Genomic DNA, 21,962 nt, shown 5'->3' on the forward strand with positions numbered 1-21,962 from the left:
TAGACATCACAAGTCCAAAATGGGGCTTACAGGCTAATGTCAAGGTGTCCTCAGAGCTGCATTCCTTCAGGAGGTTCTAGGGGAGAATCTATGTCCTGTCTTTCTCAGCTTCTAGAGGCCACCTGCATTCTTCAGCTCCTGGTCCCTTCCTCTATCTTCAAACTACATCACTCCAACCTTTACTTTTGTTGTCACCTCTGACCCTTCTTCTTATACCCTGACTGCCTCTTAAAAGGGGCCTGTGATTATGCTGTACCCACTTCGATAATCCCACTGTACCCACTTGGATAATCTAAAATAATCTTCCCATCTCAAGATCCTTTCACATCTGTGAAATCTTTTTTGCCATATAAGGTAACATTTTCACAAGGTTCTAGAGGTTAGGATATGGAAATCTTTATTCAGCCTAGAGGGCAAGAAGGCAGAATCTAGTTGAGGCAGGAGAAAGCTACAGACCTTTACCCATGAGCCAAAGTCATTTCAACCTAAGGTGGCAATGTTTGTGTACAGGGAGGATTAGACTGCTAAGAGAAAATGGAGAATGTCCATTTCAGTCTCCTTGGGGCGGGAGAAAGGGAGGAAGCTTTGAGATAACAAGCTACTTAAATAGATGCTATTTATAGAGGCTTATGAAGTGCAGGAGTATCATCTAAATTTTCACAACCACTTTGCGCATCAGGTACCATTATTCCCATCGTAGAGTTGCAGTAACAGTCTCAGAAAGGTTAAGGCGTCTCCCAAGACCAGTTTGCTAGAGGGTGAGCAGATCAGTCTGGCTTTCAACTCCCTGCTCTTGCCTTCATGTTGTTCTGCCTTTCACACAAGTTAGTGGCATGTTAGCTAGTTTTTCAGAGAGGAACTGACCCAAAAACCAGCTCTTGGAGGTGGTGTATGAATTTGCCAGGGGCAAAGGGAAGAATGAAACTGCCACAAGATGACAAAGTAGAAAGACACAAGATCATTAAGTCCTCAGGATGTTTACCGTTCTGCAGTATGTCTATGGGGATGGGTCTCCCAACTAGTTTTCACCCATTTGGTGTTTTTCACTTTCGATCCACCTTGTGCACCTTCACCCAAATTATCTTCAAGGTCCAAAGTTCTTATCATGGCACACAAGGTTGTGCTATACTCACTTCCCCTTTGTGCCTTAGTTTCTTCATCCATGAAATGTGGATGAGTGTCTACTTCATAGATTATTGTGTAGACTAAGTGGATGATGTATGTGAAACACTGGGCATAGTTCCTCATACATAGTCTGTGCTTAAAAATTAGCAATGATTAATTGTTACTATTGCCTTCTTTTCTTTTTTTTTTTTTTTTTTTGCTTTCAATATTGTTCTTAACACACAATTCCAGTCAGTTTGGACTGTTAAGTAAGGCATTTAACAGAGTGCTTCTTGGGGATAAGTAGCAAACAAAATCAAAAAGGTTGCAATAGCAATAAAAGTTTCTCAAACCAAACGAACTTTGGAAAAGAATACATTGACATTGGCTGTGAATGGTACAATACTTTTTCGCCTAATTTCCTTTTACTGCCTGCATCAAACAACATACTTAGCTGGATTCAATAACTCCTAGGTATGACTCAAAGGGCCAAAGGACCAAAACAAATTGTGCAAAGTCAACTAATGTTGGTGCCTTGTAAATTCTCCCTTCAGAATTACCTTGGCTAACCAGCCGGAGAATGCTTTCAAGTGGTCGCTTTTATCAGCAATGGCACTGGGAGAGGACTTTCCTACCAGGAAAAGTCTAAATTAGAGAACAATTCACTGTAGCTGCCTGCTGTTCAAACATTCATGGAGTGATATAGATTGAATGTACTTAAACATGAACTATTTTTTCTTCTTCTTTTTTTTTTTGGCTGGAAGTAAGTCAGCAGAAAATGTCCCCAACCAAGTGCTTACTGCACAGTCACAGGCCTTATCAACAAACAAAACCACCAAAGTATATTTTGCTCTGGGACATTCTTCAGCATTTTTCTAATTTTTGCTTTCCCCCCCGCCCCTTTTAAGGTCTTTGTGGTAAAAACAGTTTCCTCTTCAATGCATAGAATATTGAGGTCTTAGTTGGTTATAAAGATATATTCATATTTTTTTCTCATTACAAAAACAATGAATACATGCTCACTACAGATAACTTAGAAATACAGAGGAAATAAGGAGGAAACTTAAAAAAAAAAAAACCTTTAATTTCACTACTCAGAATGTTCTTTTCATTTTTTAAAATATTAGTCATTTGATGTAGTTATGAGGTGAACTGCTGATTTTCAATAAAATATCACTGTACACAATCATAAAAGGAACACAGTAATTACTTCATTGCAATGAAACTAGTTAGTGAGTATTCTTGTTCCAATTTTGGTTAATAAAATAAGTTTTTACTTGGCCAGAGAAATAATATCAAACCCATGTGACCTGGTATCTATTTAGAGATTTATAGGTACTGTGTATGTATGTATTCACTGTGTGTGCATGTATGCATGTATAGACACACAGGCCTAAAGCAAGTTTAAAATACAATACTTATACTTGCTTTATCAAGTATTGTGTTTTGATATTTTATTTTCTGTACTTGTTACAGAACTTAGGTTGGGCTTCTTGCTGCTCAAAAGCCAATATTTGGGAGGCAAGTGTTGGTTGGAAAAGGAAAGGTTGCTTTATTCAGGAGGGCTGCAACCTGGTGAGACGGTGGACCTCATGTCCTAAAACCAACTCTGAAGATTCTGCTTGACCATGAAAGGTTTTAAAGGGAGAAAGAATCATTTGGTGAAGGGGGTCAAAGTCTTCATTATCTTTCACTGTGTGCAGACTTTCTTTCAATTTGTTGGTGGTGAGGTAGCAGGGTGGTGTTTCAGGAATCTTGTGCTCAGTCTGAAGTTACCATCCTCCACCTAGGTGAGGGCCTTAGTTCTTGCAGAAGAACTCAAAGGTATTTTATTACGTATATTCCTTGAGGAGGAACCAGAACGCTGCCCCATGACTGGACTATTGTTTCTTGACTGCTCCTCCTTTGTTTCTGCATCTCTTCCCTTTCCTGATAAACAACTCTTTGAATCTGTCCTTTGGAGCTCAGGAAAGGTCTAGGAGGCTGAATGAAGCCTATTTCCTACCAGCAAGAATCGAGGGCATGGATGGGACTTCCCCGGTGGTCTAGTGGTAAAGAATCCACCTTCCAACGCAGGAGATGTGGGTTCGATTCCTGGTCAGGGAACTAAGATCCCACATGCTGCAGGGCAACTAAGCCCACGTGCCACCACTACCAACCCGCACCGCTCAACAAGAGAGCCCACGTGCCGCAAACTACAGAGCCCATGCACTCTGGAGCCCGCGTGCCACAACTGGAGAGAGAAAACCCACACGTCACAACTAGAGAGAAGCCCGCGCACTGCAACAAAAGATCCCGCCTGCCATAACTAAGACCCGATTCAGCCAAAAAATAAAAAATAAATAAATGTTAAAAAAAAAAAAAAGAATCGAGGGCATGGAAAGGATTTGTACCTGGGACCCCACCACAGGGTGCTGCTCTGTTTCATACTAGCCTCTCCTAATTATCCACTTAAAAATAAATGTTGGCCACAAGCCTATAATAAAGTGATTTCGTAACCCAGTAATGGACCATAACTTGTAGTTTAAAAACATTGTCTAGTCCTTTGATCGAAGAGTCAAGTTTTAACGTTTCATGTTGGAGTCCACACTCTAATTAGTGCTTCTCAAGATGCTTGGCTGGTTAGTAGGGGCAGGAAGTTCAGGAACGGCAGGACAGTTAAATCTCCTTACCTCAGTCTCCAGGCCTGACTCAGGGATGGAGTCTTTGGGAATGCCATAAGAAGCAGCTTTTGAGGGGAAGATGTAACACCAAGTAGAACATTATCTGTATTGTTGAGATTCTATGTCCTTTACAGCTGGGTGTCCCTGCTTAAATTCACTGCCCATCCTGCTTCAGCTATGTGCATCTTAGTTTGGGGTCTAATGCAAACTGAACTGAGGGCCAAAAGTACATTGATTTCTAGGACACCTTGGGAAAGAAGCAAAGACATTCGATAAATTTAATCGTGGTTTTATAATGATTTCTTCTTCCTGTATGGCTCTTCCTTATCCCTGTAGTCGCTGGCTTTAGCCCAACAAGCTTCTGGATAAGACAGTCTGGGTTACATCTTTTGACTCTCTGTGACCCCGAGTTTCCTCAGTTTTCTCATCTGCCAAACAAGGGCAATAATGCTCACCCCACAGGACTCTGGAAAGGAGTAAATCTCACTTATAATAGGAGCCAGCATGGGCCTGACTCAAACTTCGAACCTAGTAAGTAAAAGTTACTTTTCTTTGGAGTTTTACCCCTAGAACACATATCATTTCCAAAATGGCCACAATCCTTGAGCTAACAAGCAACCCATTAAGAACGTGGCCAACAAGCTATAACCTCCCCTGAACAGAACCACAACTCAACATGTGGGCGCAGATAACTAGTTAAGAAAAAAAGTTTAATGTGATAGACTCAAGCTGTATTTTCCCTTCATGGTTAACAACTAAAAGAAAATCAAATAACAAACCACAATGTTTATCAACCAGAATATCTATAAGATTATAAAATCCACAGGACATAATGGTGATTGGGAGCCTGGCTTAACTGTGTATCTAAAGCAAGGAAAAGAAATAAACTTTGGGTATAACCTTGTCAGATATTTATTTCTTTGCTTAGACAGACACAACATGGGGATTATGCTATTAGTAGCTTGTATTGTGGTGAGGGTTAGTAAAACTTGAAAGCAGGGCAGTCAGTGAGCAGTGTTGGAACAATCAGCTCTTATTTATTAGCTGTGCTGGAGAAAAAGTCTTCTTTTTGTGGTAATTCTAGGGATGATGATAGAATCTCCTGGAAAAACAGGAGTAAAGCAATTTATACACACCTCCATTAGAATAACAATTAGACTGCACTGTGATTATTTGTTTATCTGTTTTCCTTCTTTAGATCAGGGAATAAGGGTCATGCCTATTAACCTCTCTTCATTCCCACTTCCATAAAAATGCCTGACAGAGTAGGTGCTAAATAAATGTTTGTCAGATATTAACTACATGAAACAATAACGCAGTTAGTTTTAAGATGTAATACTGCAGCTGGGTGCTGGATAAGGCACCTTGCCAGCAGAAAATTGGTTGAACATTAAAGAGTCTCTTCCCAACTTTGTTAAGCTCAGAGATTTCACCAAACTATCCACAGACATTGTAACACACTCATGCATTTGCCCAATAAGTGATTTATATGATTTTTTGTTGTTGTTGTTAGAGTCACATTTGTAACTGTTAAGGAATCTGCTTAGAGTTCCCCTTATCTGTCCATCTACACCCTTCGATCACACACAGATGCTATAATATGTGCTCATTAAACATTTGATTGTAGATATTCACATTCAGTGCATAATATACACATACGTAAAATACACACAACAAAGCCATACTTTCTCTACCTCCACCATAATTTCCACCATACCTAATTGGTGGAAATTTCTTTAATGTTGTCATATTTCTTTAATGTTGTCAACCACTTCGAAAATGTCAGTCAATGAACCAGCCTCAGTCCATACACTAGCAGAGTCCCTCCTTTGAAATAAGTATCATTCAGAATCCTCTGCCTCCAAGATTATCTGAGTGTATGGACAGAGCCCAGAAGGTAAAAATAAAAACAAAAGTATTTCTGGCTAAGAAACTGGGAAATAATGAACACTGGAAAATACTGTGGACATTATGCTCAATATCAAGTTTTTATGATGATTCATAATTTTCCTAGTTGAAATCTGTATCTTTTTGCTATGCATGCTATTTTCTTTTGCAGTTTATACATTCATCTCTCGACTTCCTAAATTTTGTTTCCATAATACCATAATGTCAATAATGATGTTTTTATCTCCAAAACAAATTCCTTAAAAACCTATAGTGGCCTGAAATCATTTATTCATGTATTATTTCAACAAATATTTGTCAAATTCTTAGTATGATTATGAACCTGACTCACACTGAAGATGGGGATGAAAAGAGAAATAAGATATGATAGTTTCTTTGCAGAGTACATAGTCCAGCATGGGAGCCTGTAAACCACAATGTGATCTGTATCCAAGGGCTAAGGTAAACACTTAGATGTATTATGAGATTTCTAATGGAGGTGACACTTGAAATGGCTCCTGAGTGACAAGGGAACCTCTGGTGTCTCAGCCATGCCTACCCTCCTGCTCTCTATACATCCGTGCCTTGTTGTTAAACTCCAGGTTAAAACAAAAAAACGAACCGCTTGTTTTTGTTCTCAGGTCATACTGCACTGCTTTCGGCTTCCATGCCTCTGCTCACTTGGTCCTCTTTGTCGGGAATAGGTACTCTACCCACTCTCCTTAGGTAGTACCCTCCTCTAGCAAGTTTTCTCTGACAGCTCCCACCCTTCCAAGAAGGAGAGTCAGATGCCCCCCCTCCTCTGAGTGCCTATAAAGCTCGGTACATTGCTGAGTATCATGGAGCTCCAGACAACTTCATATCTTTCCGTTATGCTTCCATAGGCTGTGTTTGGTAGTGGCCAAGTCTGGTTTATTTTTTTCCTCTTTGTAAACTAATTTAGAACCTAATTTAGTTCCTAGTTTATGAGTGATAGATAAATGTTGAAGAGATAAATGAATACACAGATGAAATAGAATAAATAGAGTTACTTGTGTTGGAAAGTTATCTGTAGCAGAAATGTGAAAGATGGATGGTATTAAGCCAGACTATTTCACTGGCAAGAGGCATAAATCTAATTTAAACTTAAAGAAAAAGAACATCTGTTGGTCTACATAATGTCCATGAATAAATCAGAGCCACCTGGTAGACATAGGTGCCCAAACAAGGTCCTCAGTAATTTGCCCCATTTCAAGTGCTTTCCTCTGGGCCAACTTCATTATATGGAAATCTCTCCCGAAGCATTAGCTCACATCTAAGACCCATTTTACCTGTTTAGAACTCCAGGAAGAATTAAGAACTTCTTTTTCAATTGTTTCAACAAAAATTCTAGAGACTATTTCTTATTTGCCCAGGCTTAGGTCACTTGCCCTTCTCTGAGCGTACAGGGGTGGGCCCTGATAAGAAGGGGCTGAGAAATAGGTCATCCCATATGAACCCCATGCACTGAAAACACAGTGAATCTAGGCTGTGTTACCAGAAGAAAGAAAAAGGGGAGCCAGACACGCAGTCTGTGGGGAGACTGAACAGAGGCTGACCCTTGTTGTGTTTCAGGGCAGGATTTCCCAAATATGCCACTTAGGCATATTTATTCTTTTGAATTAAAATAACTTGAAAAGGGGCTTCCCTGGTGGCGCAGTGGTTGAGAGTCTGCCTGCTAATGCAGGGGACACGGGTTCGAGCTCTGGTCCGAGAAGATTCCACATGCCGTGGAGCAACTAAGCCTGTGAGTCACAACTACTGAGCCTGCGCGTCTGGAGCTTGTGCTCTGCAACAAGGGAGGCTGCGATAGTGAGAGGCCTGCGCACCGTGATGAAGAGTGGCCCGCGCTCGCTGCAACTAGAGAAAGCCTTCGCACAGAAACGAAGACCCAACACAGCCAAAAATAAATAAATAAACAAATGTGGGGTTAAAAAAAAAAAAGGGAGTAAATTGTTCTGTTTTTAAAAAATAATATAAAATAACTTTAAAAAACAGCCAGTACAAGGACTTTAGGACACTTTTGTCTCCCTAAAAGCAGGAAATAAATATCCCATGTAAAAGGTACCCTTCCTGCACCAGGTGAAAAAGAGACATCCTTATCTTGAATCTTAGGAAAGGAATTTTATGTGTGATCAAGCTGGATAAGATTAAATGAATTTATTATAGTTGTTTTAAATATAAACTTTAAGATCAATAGTGTACGTATGTAAAACTGGAAATTAATTTTCTTTCATCTGCTAAGAGGACAAAGTTTTCTTCGACTATTGCTCTGCTCTTGATAAGACATTATGAAAGGCTTTTCTTTACCTTTTAAATGATCTGCCTAGAAAACAAAGAATGTGTGCTTTTTCAAAATACTCTTCTATGTTTCATGTTGTCTTTATCATTGGTCTTTGATTACTTAATAAACCAAGTCTTCCAAATATTGAAACAGCTAAATTTTGTTCAGAATTATGTAACCTTCTAGATTCTTTGAAATCTGTTACTGTTACTTTGGCTAAATGAATAATGAGGTACTGTTTCATGATGACCTGTGATCCTTTTTGGTCAAGTGTCAAAACTTTTTGATGTTTTTGACAAACTTCCTCAAATCAAATTCTTAGTAAAATTTTTGGACCACAACCTAACTTTGGGATTTTCCAGAGGTCCCCTGGAACATCTTAAAAGATTCTTTTTTCTCTCCATATAAAAATAGAGGGAGAGGGAGAATGAGAGTAGAGAGAGAGAGAGAGATATTACATTAATTATGCCTATTTGGTACATTAAATTACATGGAAAGCATTGCCAAATATGTGATGATAAACCTTCTTAGGTTATATTGTATGGGAGAATGTTATTAATATAAGTGTTCTAGAAATTACCTGAAATTCCAAAGAAAATCTGATATATCCTGGTATAATGTTATTGTAATTCTAATTATCCTGAAATATTGGTGTCACAGAAATTACTAAAGTTTCGTGTCAATTGCATCGCACTAAACTCTCATCTGCTCTTTAACCGTTGCAATTTTTAAGTCTTTTCTCATTTACAGTTACTGTTCTACTCTGATTCTTTGGCAAAAGTTTTCTTGCAAACGTTTTTCATCTTCAAAGAAATTCATGGAAAGGACCCTGACAAGTACTCTAGAATACATGTTTCTGATGTGTTTATGAATATACCGCTGAACTGGGTAAGAAATTATAGAATTCTAAAACTAATGTAAGGAAATCCATCAATCTTCACAGAATATTGTGGTGAAGGTACAGCTTTCTTTGGAATATTGTTTGGTTTAAGGATAACTATCTCTTTTTGGGTGCCTTAGTAGTACTGGGCTACACATTCTGCTGAGAGGGCTCGTTTAATGCCAAGTAACTACGTGAAGTTAGGCTCAAGCTCAAAATTCAGAATAATGAAGGATAAAAGGGGAAAACCTATCAGACTGATTAGCCAAAGAACTTATGGTTTCACCAACTTATTTTCTGTTGTTTCTTTATTTTTTGTTTTTAATTGTGGTAACATTGTGTTAAAATACAATTTGCCCCTTAACCACTTTTAAGTACACAATTCAGTACCTTCCTATTGCTATGTAGTCTCCAGAACTCTTTGAGTTGCAAAATTGAAATTCTATAACTATTACAGAACTCCCCCTTCCTCCCTCCACTCAGCCCCTGGCAACCTCCATTCTACTTTCTGTGTCGGATTTTGACTAGTCTAGGTACCTCATGTCAGTTGAATCACACAGTATTTGTCTTTTGTGATTAACTCATTTCACTAAGCACATTATCCTCAAGGTTCATCTGTGTTGTAGCATGTGACAGGATTTCTTTCTTTTTTAAGGCTGAATGATACAGTAAGTCCCCTTAAGATGCGAACTTTCAAAGGTGCGAACGTGCGTTCGCATGTCCAATCACATAAGTTAGTTCACGTGTCTGGCATACATTGCCATGTGCGTGCATCCTCTACAAGTGGTTATGCTTTTGGGTACTTTACTGTACAGTACTGTATAGAGTACAGTAGCACAGTATCTTTATTTCAAGCTAGATCTGCAAGAGGACGACTTCATTGAATTCCTTGCTGTGTAATATGAGGAGCTTACAAATGAAGACCTGATGGAATTGGAGCCCCTGAGAAAGGACGAAGAGAGACAAGAGGAAGAAGTAACCGAAGAACCGCAGAGATTCACATCGCAGGAAATGGCAAGGGGATTTTCTTTATTTGAGGAGGCACTGTTAGTTTTTGAGGCACAGGACGGGAACTTAGAATGGTACAGGAAGGTTGCAGCAGCCATTCAGAATGCAGTCCAGTGCTACCACATCATCTATGATAAGAAAAAAAGAGCTGCTCCCCAGGCATCACTGGATCATTTCTTCAGGACGGTAGAGAGAATTGAACCCAGCAAGGAACAAGAGAGTCTGTGCCATCGATGTCAGGTGTGAGTGAAATTGAAGCTTGCCCTCATCTCCTATTGCTGACGGTCCTTCAGCTCTACCATCTCCCACCCCCTCTCCCTCGTCCAGTCGGTAACTCTTCTTGCCTGTTCACTCGATGCCAGCCCTTGCATGCCAGCTGTTGTACTGGACTACTGTACTTCTCAAGGTACTGTAAGATTAAAAATGTTTTCTTTAAAAAAAATTACAGAATTCTAATGAAGAAAAAAAGAAAAACTGATGGCTTCATCAAACTGCTAACAAAATATCAAGATCAACAAAATTGATTACATGAGGCTGAATGAACTGAGAAGGATGATTATAATTTTTATGATTTAAAAAAAACATTGCTGGTTCTTTAGTCTTTTGTCTTCCAGATATAATGAAACCTTTCCTCTTAAGCTATCTCTGACTTACAGAAATTTAGTGAAATATCCTTTTGTGAACAAAGATGAAACATTTCTTTATTTCTCCCTACCTGATTCCTCCAGAATTAAGTGACCTTCAGTGAGTATTTTTATTTTCATGGCAATATAGTTATTAGCATGAGTTCACTGATATTCCATTCTCCTCGTAACACAACACAATTGGATCCATAGGTTATTTTACCAAGGCTTCTACTGGAATGTCATATTTGGGAGAGATGTCCATTGACTCAGATATGACCAGACAGCTTTAAGGTTGACTTTTGGAGCCAATAAATTTCCTTGAAAAAATCTGCCTGGTACTTGTTTACAGGGTTCACAGCAGCTTTGCCAGGTAAGAAGGACACTCCCTGGCAGGTACAGGAACCTCAAGATATAGTGGGTGCTAGAGAAGAGATGAACTAACCTAAATCTGTAGGTATGGAAACCTGATGGCAAGTCTTTGGCTTGGCTTCCTAGCCTCAAGAGGCTTTTGAAAAGTCCTATCTGAGATTCCTCATGAAAACTTGCAGCAAAGCAAGCATAAAAGAGCCTATATGGCAAATCTCCATTCTTGTTGATCTTATGTAAAAACCAGGCCAAGTTTATTGAAATTAGCCTCAATTTGCAAACAAATTAGTCTTATTAGTGTTTATCTTTGATAAAAATTAGAATGTCTACAGAGAGAAAAATTATGTTTCAGTAATACACCTTTAGGGATATTAGATTCTAGTTCCGTTAATTACATTTGAGATTTCCTTTTCTACCTGTAAACTCACTGGATCCTGAATTCTTCTAGTTTCCTTCAATATCTGGCTACAACTATCCAGACTATCGTTTCCAATTTTTCTCCCACCTTTATGACTTGAAATCATTGAGAAGTAAAACTGCCCTATTCCAAAGCCACACAAGGGAGTTCCCTCGTGGTCAGTGGTTAGGACTCAGAGCTTTCACCACCGTGGCCTGGGTTCAATCCTTGGTCCGGAAACTAAGATCCTGCAAGCCTCATGGTGCAGCCCAAACACACACACACACCCTGCCCCCCAGACACTCACACACACGAAAACCTCAAAGCCATGCAAACTAATGTTGGACAACCTGATATAAACTTCAGAGGAATCACCACAACAGCTCACATATAAACAGTCTTCATGCCAGTGGCTGTGTGTGCCACTTAGAAAGATCACCAGAAACATTCAAACCATAAACAATGGAAATCTGTCATGGTGTCATTGCCTCTCCTCAATCTATCTGAAGATGCTCTGAGCCTGGCATCTAGAAATATTCTCAACTGGCTACCCTCAAAACTCAGAAATTGGTTTACAATTTGATGCAATAATTAACTGTTGTTTTTTCTTTTGTTTCCTTATTAATGCCTTATTAATTACCTTATTTCTCACATAATAGAGACCTAACTTTGGGACCCCAACTGCATTACCACCTCCTAAAATGAGACACAGATGTTTAACTGAACTGATCTATTTTCAATACTATGAGATTCACTGACATATTGATTATTTTGAATTAAAGTTTGTTAAGAAACAGCTGGTGCAAGAAGGACACTCTGACCCTACTTTGTCCCCTGGAATGCAGGAAATAAATTTCCCATGTGAAAGGTACTCTTCCTGCACTAGGTGAAAAAGAGACATCCTTATCATGAGAGTTAGAGAATCTAGGGCCCGGAAGCCTGTATAAACAAAACTCATTCCTTCTTCACTAATTTACTACCCCAAGCCCAAACCCCTTTGTCTTTTTCATGCTTCACAAATGGAGTGTTATGTTGTCTAAAAGGTATAAAAGCTGCCTACTTTGGTCACTGTTTTGACTCTTATATTTTTATGGGGCTCCTGTATGTACGAAATTAAATTTGTTTTTCTCCTGTTATTCTGTCTTATGTCTATTTAATCATTAGGCCAGCCAAAGAACCAAGAAGGGAAGAAGGGAAAAGTTTTCCTCCCCTACACCGTGATGCTTGTACACACTAATGCCATTTGCCTGTAGAGGTGGAATGGATCCAGGAATTTAATATCATGTTTTGATATCTTTGTTTTTCCCCCCTTAGAGCCAGAGTCATTACATCAGACGAGATCATTCTAGGGTAAATACAGATGGAAGTTGAGAGGGAATAAGTTCTAACAGCAAGCTAGGAGTAGAGTAAAGCGACACTGCCCATATCTTCCTGCCAATCAGCATGGTTAGTTGGTTAGTTTTCAGGATGGAGCAGTGTCCCCTGGAGCTAAGGTGTCCCCTCAGAAAGCAGAGCCTGAGTCATCAGTCTACCATGCAAGCAGATTTATTTGGGAGAAATTATCCCTATGTATGGGACTGGGTAATTGGGAAGAGTGAAATAGGAAAAGAGGGTGTGGCAGGGGTTCAATCCTGTTAGGTATCTTTTGAGAAGTCATGTAGAATATCTGCCTAAAACATGAAAGAGGGGGGAATACTTATGGCCTGCTGTTCCCTATTTGGCAAGCGACTTTTCACTGCAGTGACAAAGAAACTTTGGTGCAGAAAGCAGAGCTGAGGCGAGGAGCTGTAAGTTCACATCTGCTTGTAGCTGGTTGCTGCAGCAATGACAGCGGGCCTACAAGACGTGAGCATCCTGGATTTTACTCACTGTCAATTCCAAAAGATTCATACCGATTGCAGGGAAAATGGAGTTTCACCACCAAAGCTTCCATTTTAAAGCTTATTCCATTTCATTAACAGTCATTGCTTGTGTGGGTTTAAAGATTGTGCACAAAAAACTGGTCTTCAACTTTTGCAAAAGTAATTGGCTTAAAGAAGCACTTGCTCAAACAGGAACATGAATTTGTTTATTGTACTAGACTAAGCATTCCTTTGTGTATAAATATTTCTGCACTTTGGTTGATGAGGATCTCGTGAATTCAAATGGCATATGAAGGAGAAAATAGCAATGAAAAAAGAAATCCTTCCTTTTTTACTTCATTTCCAAAAACAAGTGATTTTGATTGGCATCTTCAGGAGTCAAATTCTACATGATCTACAGATGTTGGCTACCCCTTGACATGCTTCATTTTTTTTCTTTTTTTGGTAGTTCCAGTAGATAAACTGGTGAATACTTTCATTTACGTCAGTTTGGGGTTGCGTCTGGGGACCATTACAGCAAACACTTTCTGTTTTTCACCAGTTACAAGAAATAGATGAGAGATTTGCACAGCACGATTAATGCTGAAGACAAACTATTTAAGCCTATGAAACATGATGATGTGTCCAAAATGGGGCAGCAGATACTTTGGATTTTCATATTTAAACAAATATGAACTCAACAAAAACTTAATTCCCTTTGTAGGAAGCTACCAGGTAAAGCAGGCGTGTCCACTGATTTCATTGTAGTGGTATTCTACTTGATTTAGAAAAATAAGATTTTAAAAAACTTCTGTGTACCCTTCACGCAGTTTCCCCTATTGTACTATTTTACATTACATGGTACATTGGCCAAAGCTAAGAAACCAATATTGGCACATTACTACTAATGACACTCCATACTTTATGTGAATTTTACCAGTTTTCCCACTTACTATCCTCTTTCTGTTCCAGGATTCAACCCAGGTACCACACTGCACTTAGTTGTCTTGTCTCTGTACTTTCCTCTGGACTGTGACAGTTTCTTAGTCTTTCCCAAGTTTCACGATTTTGACATTTTCGGAGAATGCTGGTCAGCTATTTAATAGTCCCCAATTTAGGTTTGAAAAATGTTTTTCTTATAGTTGAACTGGGGTTATGAACTTTTGGAAAGAATACCAAAGAGGTGAGGTGACCTTCTCATCACGTTATATCAAGGGTACATGATATCAACCTGACATCACATTGATGATATTAACCTTCATCATCATCATTTGGATAAGGGAATGTTTGCCAGATTTCTCTATGGTAAAGTTACTATTTTTTCAGAATTGGACACTTTAAGAAAATATAACAGGCTATATCAATGCCACAGGAGAGAGTTATGCTGTTAGTGAAACCAAACTATGGAGGTATATGACCTGTGTCTGTGTTTGCATTTTAAAATTAAAAAAATTGAAACATTCAGCTAGTGGAATTATAAACAGATTTTTTAAAATCACTCCTCTGGAAATTTTTAACCATATATCATGGAGCATTTTTAGCATAGCACAATGGTTAAAAGCCATTCTGTCTGGGTAAGAGTCCCAAGGTTCAATACCTTAGGGAAGTTCCTTAACCTCTCTGCACCTCAGTTTCCTTATTTGTAACCTTAATGTACCACAAAGATAATAATAAATACTATCACAGAGATGTTTGGAAGATTGAACGAGTCAGTATTTATATAAATCTTAGAAGAGAGCCTGGAATTTAGCACAAAATGATTGTGCTGCATCTCGGAGTGGGTACAGAGGTTTAATAACTTGCCAATGGTATATGGCAACTACATAAAGGAAGCAGCCTCTTTCATATTTACTCAGAACCCTGTGTGCTCTTCTAATTGGTCAGCTACCATGTTTGCTGAAGAAAAAAGCAAATTTTCAGTGACTTGTTAAAGTTTGTTCCATAGACAAAAGCTAAGAGAGATTAGAGGAAAAAAATAATCTCTTCCTGCCTTTCTAACTTTTATAAACTTTAGAAACTGAGTCTGCATTATTTATGATTAGAAAACAAAACAACATATCTCGGAACTTTTAAAGACTAACTTTTGTATATCTGGGCCAGTTTCCCATGAAATCCAAAAAAACAATTGATAACAAGGGGAGAGATCACACAAACTGTCAATTATTCCTGAGCTTGTCACCATATTTTATAGCCTTTAGATTATTTTTCATTTCCTACTGCTTAATACAAATGTATTAATTTCCCCGGTGTTTCTCACAGGATCATCCTGAAAAACACTAGAGTATTTTTAAAGACAGTCTTTCATTTTAAAAACCTTTTCCAATAAATAAGGTGGGGAGTCTTTAATTCAAACTCTTTTCTAACAGATGAGGTGATTGAAAGTAAGACTACAAAAGAAATCAATGATAGGTCTCAAAAGTAAAAACAACGACAACAAAAAACCCAAAACCCAACGTAAGTGCATCTCCTAGTAGAGTGTAGCTGTGCCTTCCTTTCAGAAAGCCTGATTCAGAAATTTTTTTAATATAAAGAGAAAAATTGGGGAGTGAACTTTTCCATTAACTTTTTTTTTTTTTTTTTTTGGTTTCTTGGATATAGAAGGATTCACAACAGGTAGTTTCTGCTTAGGTGCTGTTGGAAAAAGCTATTTCTATTTATTTAATAAACTTTTATAATGCATTTAATCCCTGCCGGCTCTCACACACGTTGACTCATTTCTCATAACCACCGTGGGGTAGGCAAAGAAACATTTAACAATGTGCAGGTAATAGGTGGCAGCTAAATGCAAGAGGCTTCGCTGCAGGCGGGGTGGCTTACTGCGGGATCCAAGTTCTCCCTCACTGAGCTGAGCTGCCCAGAGCCCGGGCCCTAGACACCCATCCCTGGGCCAGAGGCCATTGCTTTCTCCTCTTCCCACTCCCATGATACTCCATGTCTCCAAGATATCCGAATCCAATCCTCTAGATTTAATGTTGAGTCAATGCTAGAGCTCTAAAACTTCTGATGAAAAACTAGTAAAGACATCAGGTGAAGAGACTGAAATTCCTGGTCAGAAAAGAGAGGCATGTCACTGTGTCAAGAAAAAGGAAGACCAACACTGAAGGTCCCCCTTCAGTGTTTCACTGGAACGGTGTTTCACTGGAACGGTGTTTCACGTGTGATTCGACGTTGCATGTTTCAGCCGCGCACATCCGGAGTAAGGGTGCTATGCAGCAGGTACCCACTCCCTGGTGTCCATGTGCTGTTTTGTCCAAGGACAGAACCAGAAGAGGTGACACCGACTAGCCCACCCGCAGCTTCAGCGTGACCACCAGTTCCATATTTTTGATCAACTCAACCCTCCATACGTGGAAAAGGAGGTCTGCAGGGAATTTTGGAATTTCAACAGTGCTGAGAGAAGGAATTTGAGCAGGACCCAAAAACCTAGGTCGTATTATGGCCCTCAGCTTTCACTGAAATTAACCCCGGATTCAATTTTTGACAGCTGATCCCAGTTCCCACCAAATGGAAAACATAACCAAGATATTCTAAGCGTGATTTGAGAATATATAACATGAGGAATAAGCTGAACGTTCTTCTCTGGATTCCGAGATGTCGGCTGTATTTTTGACAGCATTCATTCCACAGGTATGAAATAAGCAAAATCGAAATTTAGAGAGACAGGATATATAGAGTTAGAGGACAGACAGCTAAGCAAAATCTACCCGCTTACTCCTCTTTAATTCTCCCAGATCTGATAACTAAAGAAACAGAAGTCTCCCTAAAACTGTCTCTCCACCCCTGTGAGGGTCTCGCGAATCCGCCCCCATCGCTTTCCCCGGCTCTCGGCCCGGAGACCAGGGGTGGCCAGGCGCCCACGGCCGCCCTCGCTGGCGGTACCCCAGGGGTGCCGGCGACTCACTTCCCCTGCGGGGATTTCGGCGCAGAGACGACACCCCACCCCCTCCCCGAGGGCACGGATTACGCGGGAGGCCAGCGGGGCCGCGCCTTCCTTCCGGACCCGGGAACGCCAGTGCGTCGGGGAATTTCCCTGGCCCTGGGCTGCCAGCCCCTGTCCGATCGAGATAAAAGGGCTTCGCCCGGCTCGGGAAGCCACAGAATCCGCTCCGCCAGCCCTCCAGCCCGCCTTCCCGCCGCAGGCAGCGACCCTCCGAGCTGAACCCCATGGCCCGCGCCGCGACCCCCGCCGCCGCCCGGCTCCTCAGCGCCGCGCTACTGCTCCTCGTCCTGGTGGCCGCCGGCCGGCGCGCAGCAGGTGCGACCCGGCGCCCGGCATCCCCAGGGCGGGACGGGGGCGGGTGGGGGCCCATCCCGGGACAGCCCCCCTGACCGAGTCTGTCCTCCCCGCAGGGGCGCCTGTGGTCACCGAACTGCGCTGCCAGTGCCTGCAGACCGTGCAGGGGATTCACCTCAAGAACATCCAGAGCGTGAAGGTGACGCCCCCGGGACCCCACTGCGGCCAAACGGAAGTCGTGTAAGTGCCGCCGCTGTTGCTGTGCTTGTCACCCCCACCTTCCCGACGACCCCAGCCCGACCTCACGTGGATTCTCCCTTCTCTCTGCAGAGCCACTCTCAAGACTGGTCAGGAAGTTTGCCTCAACCCTGAAGCTCCCATGGTTAAAAAAATCATCAACAAGATGCTAAACAAGTGAATTATGGTTTTTATTCACACGAGTGAATAGAGTCAGCCATCTGCCTCCTGAAAATTATATCAGAGAAACCCAGGATTTAGCCGAAGGACTGAAAAACCATTATTCCACAATTAAATTTGACATTAAGATCAATAATCTGCTCTGTTGCCAGAAGGATATTTTCAGTGCCTTCTATCCTGGCCCCTGACTCTCCCCATTCAAATGAATGTGGGTTAAGCTGCTTTCATTAACATGGGCAGTTATGCTGAAAAGCTTTCCACCTGTTTAAAAAACACAGGCATTTTTTTTTCTCCCAGTTCTTTCTGGACCTCACACCTGAAAAGCAGAACCCTGGTTTTCTGCAACATAGGTGCTAAAGCTTAGTGGTGAAGAGCTGGGACTTTGCAGTGACACAGTACTGGGTACAAATCTGGGTTCCAGCACCTATTAGCCATGTGACTCAAGGACAATTATTTGGTTTATCTAAGACTTAGTAAAACAAGGAAAACAATAGTAGCTACCAAATCAGTTTGCTCTGTGGCTTAAGTTAGGCCCAGTGGGACGGGTAGAGAGAGTAATCCTGGCCATTTGTTGCCCATATAGCCAATAATACAGTGGAGAGCACAGGCCGCACCCTCATTCCTAAATAAGAGTCTCCAAGAGCCTAGAGGCCTCTGCCACACAGAATAGTGGGTTACAGGTAGTAGTCACTTGGTGCCAGGCTGGAAAGACTGGACTCAGAAATCTCTGGAAACCAAGGAGCAGGACAGGAGGAGTGCTGTGCAGTCGGCTTTCTGGAGCAGCTAGTAAGGAAGACCTTTTCTCCTTACAGGGACAGATCCAACTGACCAGGAGGGAAGGAGGAAGCTCCTCGATGGCTGTTCCTGAAGTAGGCCCTGCCCTTACAGGGATCAAAGAGAAAAAAGAGGAATCGCCAGCTCCTGAGGCCACCTGGATCGGGCTTAATATGTTTGAACATCTCTTAGGAGGGTTCTCCCACTTATTTATTTATTTATGTGTTGTTTGGTTTTCGAAGACTCTGTTAATATTTACATGTAACATGATTAAGGATGTGATTGACTCTACTTGCACATCGTATCATTAATTTTATTATTTATTTTGTGAGAAAAACCCCAGTTAATTTAGTCCTGATTCTTATCTAGTTTGAAGTAGAAGGGTTGCAAATATTCTCCAGTCATTAAACTAAGATTTCTGAGGAGCCCACAGCATGCCAGCCCCTGTGACAGAGACTGGGGCCTCCAAACAAATAGTGAGGTCATTGTCAGCATGGGGGGATGTATGTGTACATCTACTTTTGTAAATGTTTAAAAGAATGTTAGTTATTATTTATTGAAATGATTTCACAGTATGTGGTCAGCATTTCTCATGTTGACGCTTTAAGAACTACAATGTTCTAAATATCCTTTGGACATTTTATGTCTTTCTTGTAAGGCATAATGCCTTGTTAGTGTTAATTATGCAGTGCTTTTCTGTATCTTACAAAAGAGAAGTTTAAATATTTATTGATTTAAAAAGAACATGAAAATAAAGTATTTCAAACTAAACAAGTTTTGTTTCATTTTTTTGAGGAAAAAAGGTCTATCTTTACTAGATAATCTGATGATTTACATCAGTGTTTCCCAACTTCTTTTTCTCCTCCTGGGCATTCATTTGCTACACAGATAAATCAAACTATAAGTTATACTTAATTTCATCTGGTGGTAGCTGTCACTCCCCTTGGCTCTCACCTACTCAAGAATGTACTTCTCCAAACTGTGCACCGGCCCCTCCCCCTCCTGTGAGAGTCACTATGGTAATATATTGCTGTTTTTTATACGGAGCTCCTTGCTACCTTGTTACTCAAGTCTACCTCTTTAAAAAATTCTTTCATTCTTTGTTTTTTAATTTTTTTAACATCTTTATTGGAGTATAATTGCTTTACATTGTTGTGTTAGTTTCTGCTGTATAACAAAGTGAATCAGCTATACATATACATATACATATATCCCCATATCCCCGCCCTCTTGCATCTCCCTCCCACCCTCCCTATCCCACCCCTCTAGGTGGTCACAAAGCACCCAGCTGATCTCCCTGTGAGATGTGGCTGATTCCCACTAGCTATCTATTTTACATTTGGTAGTGTATATATGTCCATGCCATGCTCTCACTTCATCCCAGCTTACCCTTTCCCCTCCCCGTGTCCTCAAGCCCATTTTCTATGTCTGCGTCTTTATTCCTGTCCTGCCCCTAGGTTCTTCAGAACCATTTTTTTTTTAGATGCCATATATATGTGTCAGCATACAGTATTTGTTTTTCTCTTTCTGACTTACTTCACTCTGTATGACAGTCTCTAGGTCCATCCACCTCACTACAAATAACTCAATTTCATTTCTTTTTATAGCTGAGTAATATTCCATTGTATATATGTGCCACATCTTCTTTATCCATTTATCTGTCGATGGACGCTTAGGTTGCTTCCATGTCCTGGTTATTGTAAATAGAGCTGCAATGAACACTGTGGTACATGACTCTTTTTGAATTATGGTTTTCTCAGGGTATATGCCCAGTAGTGGGATTGCTGGGTCGTATGGTAGTTCTACTTTTAGTTTTTTAAGGAACTTCCATACTGTTCTCCATAGTGGTTGTATCAATTTACATTCCCACCAACAGTGCAAGAGGGTTCCCTTTTCTCCACACCCTCTCCAGCATTTACTGTCTGTAGATTTTTTGATGATGGCCATTCTGACTGGTGTGAGGTGATACCTCGTTGTAGTTTTGATTTGCATTTCTCTAGTGATGCTGAGCATCTTTCATGTGTTTGTTGGCTGTCTGTATATCTTCTTTGGAGAAATGTCTATTTAGGTCTTCTGCCCATTTTTGGATTGGGTTGTTTGTTTTTTTGATGTTGAGCTGCATGAGCTGCTTGTATATTTTGGAGATTAATCCTGTCAGTTGCTTCATTTGCAAATATTTTCTCCCATTCTGAGGGTTGTCTTTTCATCTTGTTTATGGTTTCCTTTGCTATGCAAAAGCTTTTAAGTTTCATTAGGTCCCATTTGTTTATTTTTGTTTTTATTTCCATTTCTCTAGGAGGTGAGTCAAAAAGGATCTTGCTGGGATTTATGTCAAAGAGTGTTCTGCCTATGTTTTCCTCTAAGAGTTTGATAGTGTCTGGCCTTCCATTTAGGTCTGTGATCCATTTTGAGTTTATTTTTGTGTATGGTGTTAAGGAGTGTTCTAATTTCATTCTTTTACATGTAGCTGTCCAGTTTTCCCAGCATCACTTATTGAAGAGGTGTCTTTTCTCCATTGTATATTCTTGCATCCTTTGTCAAAGATAAGGTGACCATATGTGCGTGGGTTTATCTCTGGGCTTTCTATCCTGTTCCATTGATCTGTCTTTCTGTTTTTGTGCCAGTACCATATTGTCTTGATTACTATAGCTTTGTAGTATAGTCTGAAGTCACAGAGCCTGATTAACATTCTCATTCTTGTAGCTATCTTAACAAGAACTCTCATTTCATTGCTTTTGCTAAAGGATTTTTCAAAGAATTGTTAACATTTTAATGAAACTGATGGTGAAATGCTGATAAAGAGGACTTTTTCTTCAAAACTCAAATAATTTGTGTCATCAATAGAAGAAGTGAGTGGCTGATTAGTTAATCTATAAAAAGATCTAATTGATATTTTGGTTCAATTTTGTAACCTTCATTTATAAGTAACTACAAGTGAGTTTAAATTTATCCCAACCCTTTATGCCAGTTTATCAAATAGAGTAGAATGGTTTTAAGATTTGAATGTGTTAGTTCCCACGCTTCCTGGTGCAATTTTAGGGAACTTGATGGATTGTTTAGCCTGAGAAAGCACCCTAGAACTTGGTCTTCAACATTGTCCCAGGATAACTGCAGTACACCATGTTCCAAGACAGAAACAAAGTTGTTACGTCACGTGAAGAAAGATCACTTTATGTGTTGCTTGGTTTTCAAAGACTCTATGTTAATATTTACATGTAACATAATTAAGGATGTGATTGAATCTACTTGCACATCACATCATTAATTTTATTATTTATTTTATGGAAAAAACCCAAGGTAATTTAGTCCTGATTCTTATTTAAAAGAAACCACACTCCAAACCTGAAAAGGAACAATGTTTGTGGATGTGTGGGGTGTGTGTTTTCTCTGATTCAGGACTCATTCAGGAAATCCTAAGCCCTAGGTAAAGGCCTTCAGCAGAGGCAACAAGGTGAGGCTGGCA

General features: G+C 40.2%; 1 protein-coding gene across 1 annotated transcript; it reads left to right on the forward strand.

The window, feature by feature from the left end:
• Positions 1-17,080: 17,080 nt before the first annotated feature.
• Positions 17,081-19,250, forward strand: LOC116754241 (growth-regulated alpha protein). The gene is made up of 4 exons (XM_032632684.1): positions 17,081-17,329; positions 17,425-17,548; positions 17,639-17,722; positions 18,538-19,250. The coding sequence occupies exons 1-4, from the start codon at positions 17,239-17,241 to the stop codon at positions 18,551-18,553; spliced, it is 315 nt and encodes a 104-aa protein (XP_032488575.1). The 5' UTR covers positions 17,081-17,238; the 3' UTR covers positions 18,554-19,250.
• The last annotated feature ends 2,712 nt before the right edge of the window (positions 19,251-21,962 follow it).

The sequence above is a fragment of the Phocoena sinus genome, chromosome 5, assembly GCF_008692025.1.
Source record: "Phocoena sinus isolate mPhoSin1 chromosome 5, mPhoSin1.pri, whole genome shotgun sequence".
Lineage (NCBI taxonomy): Eukaryota > Metazoa > Chordata > Mammalia > Artiodactyla > Phocoenidae > Phocoena > Phocoena sinus.

Excerpts from the sequence above, each read along its gene's own strand:
- LOC116754241 (XM_032632684.1), top strand. The coding sequence starts at position 17,239 with ATGGCCCGCGCCGCGACCCCCGCCGCCGCCCGGCTCCTCAGCGCCGCG. Across the intron at positions 17,330-17,424 it reads CGCCGGCCGGCGCGCAGCAG|GGGCGCCTGTGGTCACCGAA; the intron begins GTGCGACCCGGC and ends TCCTCCCCGCAG. Across the intron at positions 17,549-17,638 it reads TGCGGCCAAACGGAAGTCGT|AGCCACTCTCAAGACTGGTC; the intron begins GTAAGTGCCGCC and ends TTCTCTCTGCAG.